The following is a 10,557-nucleotide window of genomic DNA, read 5'->3' on the forward strand; positions in this document are numbered from 1 at the left end:
AAATTATAAATGTATCTCTATAAAATTCAATTTTTATATGTTGTTCATGTAAAAATTTTAATATTTTTAAATATATTCCTGTGGTTTATTACCGTTAAAACACTGTTTATTTTATAATTAAAATTACCACTTTACCATCGCAAATATATCTGTCCAAATATCTAAACTATTAATTAAAAAAGGGTAAAAATGTCAATTCACTTCATTAACTAACTAGGGTTAAGTATTTTATCTATGGTTAGCTAATTTTTTTCTATATCCATCACATTCTAAATGTGAGTTTTTAAATTCCGTATTTTGATAAATTTATAGTCGCGAGAATTTGTGTACTTAATTTTTTTTTTTTGAGAAAAAAGATAGCACGCTATCAGCTTCATTTATACAACAAGTGAATTTAGCTACGCAGAGTGAGACAGCAAGGGTCTCGGGTAAGAAAAAAATCAATAAGAAAAAAATGTAAAGAGAAAGGTAAAAGAAAAGTGATAAAAAAATAATTGCAAAACGTCGAATCGAACACTAAAAAAAGGCAGACGTCATCCAACTCTACAAAACTCGGTCCACTCCTTTGCCAGTACACTAACGCGTGGAGCAATTAAGATGATGTCGGTGGATAGATTTCTAGCAATAACGTTATTTCTTTCGCGCCAGATCGTCTACCACGTTATCGCCACCAGTATCTTCGTCAAATTTTGATGTCAAAATACTGTTGACTGATTCAAATTAAATAAATTGTAAGATTAGATAGTAAAAATTAAAAATTTAAGAGATTGAATAATCATATCAAAATGGTTCGTAGTTCAGATAAGTTCTGTATATTTTTACCGAGTTGATAAAATACTACAATTTGAATCATAGGTTGCTTTTTGGAGTTTTCCTCCAAAAGGAATTCAAACTCTCCCCTCCTCTTCTTCTTATCTCTCTGTCTCTCTCTAGAATGCTGTACTTGGTGAATTAGTTTTTGGTTGTGCATAGCATTTTCAAGTAGTAATTCAATAATTATTGGAAGGTGAGTTGTCACAATTAATATGTAGGTGATTGGTTGTACTTTTCTTAGTACTACTGTTCTACTGCTTCCATTTGATTCATCAAAGTCATTTTTGTGGTATTTATGATGTTTTAGGCTACAACTATATCCCACCAACACTTGGTTTTGGATCCAATTTAGAGAGAGAGAGAGAGAGAGAGAGTTAAAGAGAGAAACCATGTTGGCGAGTGCTTCATCTTCTATGTTTGCAAAGTTCTTAAGAAGTTCTCATGAGCCATTTTCATGGGTAGGTTAATTTGTGATCAATATATATATATAAATATGTTATTTTTATTTATTTTGTGTTCTTTGTCTTAAATTTGTTAAGTGAGCTTATGTATTTTAGATTGAGCATTTTTGCAAAATTAACTTGTGTTGGAATTGCAGTTAGGAAGCTGTTCTTCATTTGCTTCGCGGCCTTCGTCTTTTTCGCAGCAGGAATGCTCATCAGATTTGTGGTATGATCACATATATTTAATTATATGTACTTCATTTGTTCTTGCATCTCAATTTTACTCAAATCAATTTTATTAGATGATCTATCTATCTCATCAATTTTGTTGATCAGGAAAAAAATTTAATCTGAGGGGTGGTGTATTAATTTCTTCATAATTAAAGCAAAATCTGCGAAGTTTTTTTTTATTTTCTTTTCTTAAACCACGACCTCACAGAACAAGAGGCTAAGAATTGACTCTGATGCTATGCTACTTAAAAGATCAATATATAATGACGGTTACGATCACTTCTTAATGAACTCTTAAGCTATGCACTGAAATTTGGATTTTTGTAGTTTCACCAATCATTGATGATAAAGCTCGCGAAATCGCGGCATTAGATCATCTATTAACTCTTGGCATGAATCAGGAGTGATGAAGAGAATGGTGACATTAATTGGGACAATCTTGGGTTCGGCCTTGTTCCGACCGATTATATGTATGTCATGAAATGCAGTCGAGACGATCGATTCAGCAGCGGCGAGCTCAATCGATACGGCAACATCGAGCTCAGCCCATCTTCTGGTGTTCTGAACTATGCACAGGTTTGCTGCTGCATCCATACTCTGCCAAATTGTTCAGTTTCAGCAAAAATTTCTGACTGAAATTCACTGTTTTTAAAAAAAAAAAAATTCGAAAGGGTCTATTCGAAGGGCTCAAAGCTCATAGGCGAGGCGACGGGCGCGGTTTCTTGCTCTTCAGGCTCGAAGAGAATGCGAAAAGGATGCAGATGGGGGCCGAGAGGATGTGCATGCCGTCGCCGTCCACCGATCAGTTCGTTCACGCCGTGAAGCAAACCGTGCTAGCCAACAAGCGCTGGGTACGAATTCAAATCAAAATTTAAATCACAAACCTTTAGCATGCTCTTTGATTTTATAATTGGTTGCATAGGTACCACCTCGAGGAAAAGGGTCTCTTTACGTGAGGCCGTTGCTCATCGGGAGTGGACCGATTTTAGGCCTAGCTCCTGCACCTGAATATATGTTCTTAGTGTATGCTGCACCAGTGGGAACATACTTCAAGGTAAGTTTTAGTGTTATTCTATATTAGAGATTTTGGTTTTACGTGATTTTTACAATTAGGTCGTTTTCAGGAGGGTCTTGCGCCGATAAACCTGTTCATAGAGACCGAAATCCATCGAGCAACTCCGGGAGGGACAGGGGACGTGAAAACAATCGCGAATTACGCACCGGTATGAATGATTTTATGCTCGCACGTAGTTGCAACTTACCTGCATTAACACAATTGAATATGTATGTATAAGTATGTAAGGATTCACTCGAAAAGGGCTCTTTCCTCTCTGTTTTAGTCGGTTCGAATCACAACGATTAAATGTTATTCCGCATTTCCTAAATCGCAATCATCATCTGCTTCATATCGAGTTATATGTATTCGTTGTTCAAACTTTTTTTGGGGATCATTTTGTTTCCGATATATAGTTCTTCTTTTTCTGATTGTATGCGGCAGTCGGAGCCAAATTACATGCTTTATGTTTCTTCAATTTTGTTTAGGTATTGAAGGCGCAGATGCGGGCCAAGGCCAAAGGACTTACAGATGTTCTTTACCTCGACTCCGTGAATAAAAGATACTTAGAGGAGGCCTCTTCTTGCAATCTATTCATGGTGAAGGTATGTCTATGTCGGATTCTGATCATATGATTGAACTCTTAAATTCTAGTTAAATAGAGCGGATATCGTCATAAGATGAACTCGACGTTACGATATGTCTTGGTTTCTCGAACCAGATTTTCAATGCAGAAAAAAGTGATTGCAACAGCTTCTGCAGTAAGCTAAAATTTAATGTTTAAGTTAATTTCCACCATTACAGGATAATATCATCGCAACACCAGCGACCGACGGAACAATTTTACGCGGGATCACACGCAAAAGCATCATCGAACTCGCTCGCGATCTTGGTTATCAGGTAAAAGTATATATAACTGAGCTAACATGTGACTCGATTACTGCAATTCTGAAAAAAAATTGAAGTTATGTAACACGATTATCAGAAAATATAAATATACATGACTTTTTCTGACTTATTCTTAGTTCAATTGGTTAGGTTAAGGAGCGGCTCGTTTCGATCGATGATCTAATTGCGGCAGATGAAGTATTCTGCACAGGAACTGCTGTAGTTGTTGCTCCTGTATCCAGCATTACTTACGGCGATCAACGGTAATAATAATAATAATGACCGACAAATTCATATTCCTAATCCTTACATATAAAATTTTTTTCTGTGACCATTAAATTTCATTAAATTGATACTTATAAGTTGTGTTAATATTAAATCCAGGTATGAGTACAAAACTGGAGCAGAAACAGTGTCAGAGAAGCTGTACAAAGCCCTAACAGCAATCCAAATGGGGCATGTTGAGGACAAAAAAGGGTGGACAGTTGAAATTGAATGAGATGGGTGATTGAAGGACTAAATTGTAAATATTACAGACCAAATTTAGCTAATAATTTACATGCAACTTAGTTCCCTTCTAAAATCTAATCCTTTTTTGCTGAAGTATAGAAACTGCAGCAACTTACAATAGTAATTTTTTTTTATTTATTTTTGTAAAACAAGAACTTTATCAATAAATTAGCCTGTTTGTGATAGAATTGTGGAGTCGATTTCAATGTTGTAAATTCAAAAGCCTTTTCGAATTATTTCGGCAATCGTTTTGTCGAAAGAATGTGATTTTTGTTGACTTCGAAGGTGCAGTAACTATTATAGTGTATTCTTCTGACTCCCATATGTATAAAGTATTATGAAATATCTAATAAATACGGATTATATCTAGCGCCATGATAAAAGTAAATTTGAGAATCGTGAATGTAATTATGTAATTGCAATAGTTTATCACAAGTTTTTTTTTTACATTACTATCCAAATGAGAGAATCATCTTTGTATATGTCTCCAAATCTCCCTTCTTCATGGGGATAACTAATAACAAGTATCCGGAGTAGTGGATCCAACTCTCTATTACTGTGCTCACGTTTCCCATAAAAAAAAGTTTAATTTGAAACAGGTCTCTGTAAATATGTCTCTATGAAGTTCAACTTCAACTTTCATATATTGTCCTTACAAAAGTTATGATATTTTTAAATATATCACTACTATTAGAATTCGTTAAAAAAATTTAATCTTGATAAGTTTTTAATATTTTTACTCCTTTTATATTATACTGTTATAGTTTTTAAAGAGACATATTTATAATGACAAAATTAAAAATATAAATGGTTTTCCAATGATAACAAATCATATGGACATATTTGAAAACATTAGAATTTTTACAGAAACAATATATGAAAGTTGAACTTTGTAAGGATATATTTATCATTCATTATATTTGTAGGGATCTGTATGAAATTAATCTTAGATTACGGAAAAACTTCAAATACCATCCCTATGGTTTAATCCTTTTTCACTTTAATACTCTGTGGTGTAAAGTGTATCAATTTAGTACCGTGTGGTTTTATTTTTCTCTTTTTATTATCCATCCTACTAATTCTTTTCCGTTAAATTAGTGACAAAATTAAAAATAAAGAGTACTAAAGTTAATATTCGATAAATCTAGGTGGGGTATCTGAAGTTTTTTTGTATATAATTTAACGAAATATTAACGGAGAAGCTGACGAAAAGATAAAAATGAAACCACAGGACACTAACTTGATACAGTTTAAACCATAGAGTACTAAAGTGAGAAAGTGCGAAACCACGGTGGTAGGTTTGAAGTTTACCCTTTATTTTAACTTGAGTTATCTTCCATAAATTAATTAAAAATTAAAAAATATAAATTAAGGAGATAAACACACACAAAAAAAATGAAATGCTATTATACCCACAAAGCCCATTGGGCCCATTTTGTTCCTCTTCTGGGCCCCCATGAATTTTATAAATGGGACACCACAAATCGAACGGTCGAAAAATAAGCAGTCAATTTAACGGACGGTTACTTTTAGCCCGTGCTTTAATATGCGCGCTGTAACGAGAGAGGATAAAGAAGAGGCTACGGGGTTTTGGGGAAATGGGGATTTGCGAAGGGGACGGAGCTATGGAGAGGAGAAAACCCTAGAAAAGAGCGAAGAGGAACGGCGAAATTGCCATTAATGGAGGCGATTCTTATTGCTTCTTCGAGCTCTCTCCCCGTTGGTAGGAGTAAGGTAGAGAAATCTCCGGTTTTTTACGTATTTTTCTCGTTAATTTTGGAATTGGATGCTTATTATATGCTTTTAGTGTTGGATTACGAAATGCCTAGGTGTTTTGTTCGATTTTTTTACGAATTTGATGTGATTGGATTAATTTTAGAAAGTAATTGGCGAACTTTGTTAGTAAAATGCTTTTTTTTTGTACTAATCCCTAGCGAATGTAATTACCCATGTTGAATTTGAATCCAATTATTGTTTATAATAATGTTGAATTTGGTCTCATCCTAGTGGGGACATGTTGAGATTTTTTATGCAAATAGAGTTTATTATTGGAATAGTGTAAATCATATACAAGATAAGTGCATAAGATCTTAAGTAATTATTTTAGTTGTTAGAAGAAGAGAAGAGAAGTGATGAGGTTTTATAGTTTGCTTATTGAGAATCTTCTACATTTGTATGTATTGATGCATTAAGAAAAGTTCTAATTTTTGCTATTTTAATTTCATGAGTAAAACACAACAGTTATAGTCAGATGAGTACAATCGTAGGCGAAGTTCATTAAAATTACCTTGTCAGAGAAAAGAGCGAAGGTTCGTTAGAGGCGAAAGTTCCTTCACTGATGTAATAGTCGTCGTGATAGCATTAATTTTTGCAACTTTTCATTTTCGCTTGTAGTAAACAATATTTATGGTGGCTCTTAGTTGTTATAATCCGTAGTATTCGGAATCACAAGCCAAATATGTGGGGACAAGCTTCAGCGTGAATCCCTGTTGAATTTTTAACTGACGCGGTATAAGTTAACAACATCCACATGCATAGATCGTCCATCGGCCATATTGCGTAGCTTTGTCATAAAGGATTTTGATTCTTTTTTCCTTCTCGCAGATCAGTTTGTAGCTGATTTTATAGAACAAACATAGACCTTATCCTCTTATAATTGAAGATTGTAACATTTCTTGAGGCAGTTTGTGGTAATTGGAGACAGGATCGGCATAGAGCAGTAGTGATAGAAAGATCAGTTCCATATTTTAATGCTTTCGTGCCTATAATAATGTCACATAAACTTGTCGACCAAATGTAGGTTTTTGATATTTTTCTTGTTTCTTTAATGGATAACTGTATATATTTTCTTTTTTCTAGTTGCACTTACATACAATAATTTGGCCATTATTTGGTGCTTCTTTGTCAAGATGATTTGCTCGATCCAAAGTAGATTTTGATGAACTAGGTGTCAGATTACATTGTATGTGTTAACTTTATTTTCTATGCAGGTAGTAGTTTCTCAGAGATATCGGAACCAAGCTTATCATAGCTACCATCTATACTCAGAATCTTATTCGAAGCGGCGTTCTTCGAAATCCTTCGTTAAACTTCAAGCTGCTGAACGTTTTGGCGACCCGAAATATATCACGAACTATGTGGATAACTTGTCAAAAAGGCTGGTCTCGACCCTTCCTGAACCAATCAAAGTATTTCCGTGGAAAGAAGCTAAAAATAAAGTTCTAGAGCAATTGCTCGTTGTCGGCGAGAAAGCATTGAAGTGGTCGTTAATTGTTCTGTTTGTCGTTAGTGCCGCATTAGATTTATATCTAGCAATATCAAGAGACAGAGAGCTCTTGATACCGCTCGGTCTATTCGTAGGCATTGCTCTCGCCGACTTCCTGACAGAATCGCTGCACGCGCTTTTCCAGAAAACTACACAGGTTAATCTCATTTCGCATTCTCTCGAGTTTTCTCTCAAATTGGTTAATGAGTACTTACGGTAAATCATTTATACGATTAAATAGCTGTTTTTTGTTCAGGACGGAGAATCTCCGAGGCATCTTATCAGCATTGGATCATTCTTTGCGCTCATGAAGATCATATCTCTCTCCCTGAAGCTTCCTGGAAGGGTGCTTCTCTCTCATGTAGGTAATGGGGGGTTGATGCAAGTGTTGTGGTCAGCGAATAAGATGCGAAAGAACGATAATTTCGAAGAATCAAACGGCGTTTCCGAACCGAGCAGTGAATTGGCTAAAAGTAATGTGTAAACTTTACTGTGTGAAGGGAATTTGTAAACTTGTTGTTGGCCACTAACTAAAAGTTCATTTTTCCAATTTTGTGGCTGAGCTATTTGAACCTCTCTTTTAGTTGGATGTTTGAGTAGTCTCTGGGTTAGTTCATGTGATAAAATGGCGAAGATGTACTCCGTCTTTCACGCCGACGGTCGGATTGGGCACTCTGACGGTATCCTCAGATTTCACAAAAACACATATGACCGGCGTCTGCCTTTCTCTGCGAAGATGAGTAACCTTATCTCTAACTTGGCGACCTGCGCTGATGTTCATCTAATTACATAAAGTATATTGTTTCGACATTCGTGCCATCGCCAGTGTAGTTCTTTCGGGCAAAGATTCGAATTAATCTTCAAAATTGTGCCAGTTTTGTGTTTGTGTGACTCTCCCCTCACCTTTCCCCGCCAAAACCTTATTTGAATATCTCAACATGCGTAGTAAATGAATGAACCATCTCTTCTCCTCCTCTGCCGCTTCCGCGACCTCCTCAAAGCCTCCGTCGCGGTGCGAGACCTCGCCGCGGGCGAGTCGCTCCACGCGCTCTACGTCAAGTCCCTCGTCCCCCACTCCACCTACCTCTCCAACCACTTCCTCCTCCTCTACTCCAAATGCGGGCTCCTCCGCCGCGCCCACCACCTGTTCGACGAAATCCCCCACCCGAACGTCTTCTCCCACAACGCCCTCCTCGCCGCCCACGCCCGCCGCCCCGACCTCGCCGCGCGGATCTTCGACCGGATCCCCGCCCCCGACCTCGTCTCCTACAACACCCTCCTCTCCGCCTTCGCCCGCGCGGGCCTCGCCGCGCGCGCCCGCGCCCTGTTCGACGAAATGCCCCGCCGCGAACTCTTCTCCCGAATGCGCCGGTCGGGCCTCCGTGACGCCGACGGGTTCACGCTCTCCTCCGTCGTCTCCGCCGGCGCCGGCGCCGGCGTCGGCGTCGACCAGCTCCACGCCCTCGCTGTGTCCACCGGGCTCGATGCGTACGTCTCCGTAAACAATTCGGTTATTTCTGGGTACGGCAAGGGCGGGTCCGTGAGGAGCGCCGAGAAGCTGTTCGATGAAATGCTCGTGAGGGACGAGGTGTCGTGGAATTGCATGATCGTCGTGTGCGGGCAACACCGCGAGGGGGCGAAGGCGCTGTCTCTGTTTCAGGAAATGGTGAGGAGGGATTTGCAGGTCGACGTGTACACGCTGGCGAGCGTGCTCACCGCCTTCACGGCTCTCGAGGACCTCCCGGGCGGGGCCCAGTTCCACGCCCGCCTGATAAAAAGCGCCGTCGAGCGGAATTGCCATGTGGGCAGCGGTTTGATCGATCTATACGCCAAGTGCGGAAGGATTCGCGATGCACGAAAAGTGTTCGACGAAGTGAGCGAGCCGGATTTGGTGTTATGGAATACTATTATATCGGGTTACTCATTGAACGACGAATTCTCCGAAGAGGGTTTGAATTGCTTTATGAAGATGCGGAGGGACGGTTTCGTGCCCGACGATTGTAGCTTTGTGTGCACGATAAGCGCGTGCTCGAACTTGTCGTCGCCGTCTCAAGGAAGGCAAATGCATGCATTGGCGATCAAGTCGGAGCTCCCGAGCAATCGGATTTCGGTTAACAATGCATTGGTCAACATGTATTCGAAGTGCGGAAATGTCGAGGATGCTCAAAAGTTGTTCGAAAGAATGATGGAGAGGAATACGGTTTCGTACAATTCGATGATCGCCGGATTTGCTCACCACGGATTGGCTGTTGAGGCGTTGGGCCATTTTAGAGAAATGCTCGACGCGGAAATTGAGCCTACAAGCATTACTTTCATTTCCGTGCTCTCCGCGTGCGCGCACACGGGAAAGGTCGAAGAAGGTCGGGAGTATTTCCATTTGATGAGCAAAAAGTACGGATTAAAACCGTGCGAGGAGCATTACTCGTGCATGATCGACCTCCTCGCTCGCGCTAAGAGGTTTGAAGAAGTCGAGGAGCTGATCGTCGCAATGCCGTTCGATCCGGGACCGATCGGGTGGACCGCGCTTCTCGGCGCGTGTAGGACCCACGGGAACATGAATCTTGGGGCGAGGGCGGCTGAGAAGATCATCCGATTCGATCCTCACAATGCTTCAGCGTATGTTATGCTCGCGAACATGCACGCGAGCAGCGGGAGGTGGGAGGAAGTCGCGAAAGTGCGAAAGCTGATGAAAGACAGAGGTGTTCGGAAAAAACCCGGCTGCAGTTGGATCGAGCTGAACAAAACAATCCACGTGTTTGTCGCCGACGACGTGTCGCATCCTCGGATTAAAGAGGTTTACAGATTCTTAGAGGAAATGTCCGAGAAGATGAAGGGACTAGGGTATGTGCCGGACGTGCGGTGGGCTCTGGCAAGGGATCACGAGATAGAAGGCGAGAAAAGGCTGCGGCACCACAGCGAGAAGCTCGCGGTCGCGTTCGGATTGATCAGTACTCGGGACGGAGAGCCCATTTTGGTGATCAAGAACCTGCGGATTTGCGGGGATTGTCACAGTGCAATCAAGCTCATTTCGAAGATAGTTGGGAGGGAGATTACAGTTAGAGATGCTCACAGGTTTCATTGCTTCAGAGGGGGGAGTTGCTCTTGTGGAGATTATTGGTGAATGAATCCCTTCAGAATACATTATCATGATTTTTGAAATTTTATTTGTTTTCAATAGTTTTTTTTTTTTTTTTTTTTTTTTTTTTTTTTTTGTTGTTGTTGTGCAGTAGAGCTTCACCTGCTATTTTATTTTCATTTACATTATCTCTTGAAACGTAGCAATATATTTCTCCAATGGCAATTGTCATTCTAAAACTATTTTATTTTTGTACTTTGTTTGTAATGCCGCGGCT

The 10,557-nt window shown here is 39.6% G+C and overlaps 3 protein-coding genes across 4 annotated transcripts; all 3 read left to right on the forward strand.

Moving 5' to 3' along the window:
- Positions 917-4,127, forward strand: LOC109720973 (branched-chain-amino-acid aminotransferase 3, chloroplastic-like). 2 transcript variants are annotated; one of them, XM_020248353.1, is made up of 11 exons: positions 917-1,006; positions 1,121-1,271; positions 1,412-1,482; positions 1,889-2,063; positions 2,159-2,338; positions 2,410-2,541; positions 2,612-2,710; positions 3,030-3,146; positions 3,346-3,441; positions 3,580-3,692; positions 3,814-4,127. In XM_020248353.1, the coding sequence occupies exons 2-11, from the start codon at positions 1,203-1,205 to the stop codon at positions 3,926-3,928; spliced, it is 1,167 nt and encodes a 388-aa protein (XP_020103942.1). In that variant the 5' UTR covers positions 917-1,006; positions 1,121-1,202; the 3' UTR covers positions 3,929-4,127. The 2 variants fall into 2 exon arrangements, with proteins under 2 accessions (XP_020103942.1, XP_020103941.1); XM_020248352.1 differs by having other exon boundaries at positions 982-1,271.
- On the forward strand, positions 5,497-10,527 carry LOC109721439 (pentatricopeptide repeat-containing protein At3g49710). The gene is made up of 3 exons (XM_020249084.1): positions 5,497-5,673; positions 6,930-7,361; positions 7,461-10,527. Exon 3 carries the CDS (start codon positions 8,154-8,156, stop codon positions 10,323-10,325), a length of 2,172 nt encoding a protein of 723 aa, XP_020104673.1. The 5' UTR covers positions 5,497-5,673; positions 6,930-7,361; positions 7,461-8,153; the 3' UTR covers positions 10,326-10,527.
- LOC109721097 lies at positions 5,620-7,688 on the forward strand. Its single transcript, XM_020248515.1, has 3 exons — positions 5,620-5,673; positions 6,930-7,361; positions 7,461-7,688. The coding sequence occupies exons 1-3, from the start codon at positions 5,620-5,622 to the stop codon at positions 7,686-7,688; spliced, it is 714 nt and encodes a 237-aa protein (XP_020104104.1).

Source organism: Ananas comosus, linkage group 15, assembly GCF_001540865.1.
Source record: "Ananas comosus cultivar F153 linkage group 15, ASM154086v1, whole genome shotgun sequence".
NCBI classification, from domain to species: domain Eukaryota; kingdom Viridiplantae; phylum Streptophyta; class Magnoliopsida; order Poales; family Bromeliaceae; genus Ananas; species Ananas comosus.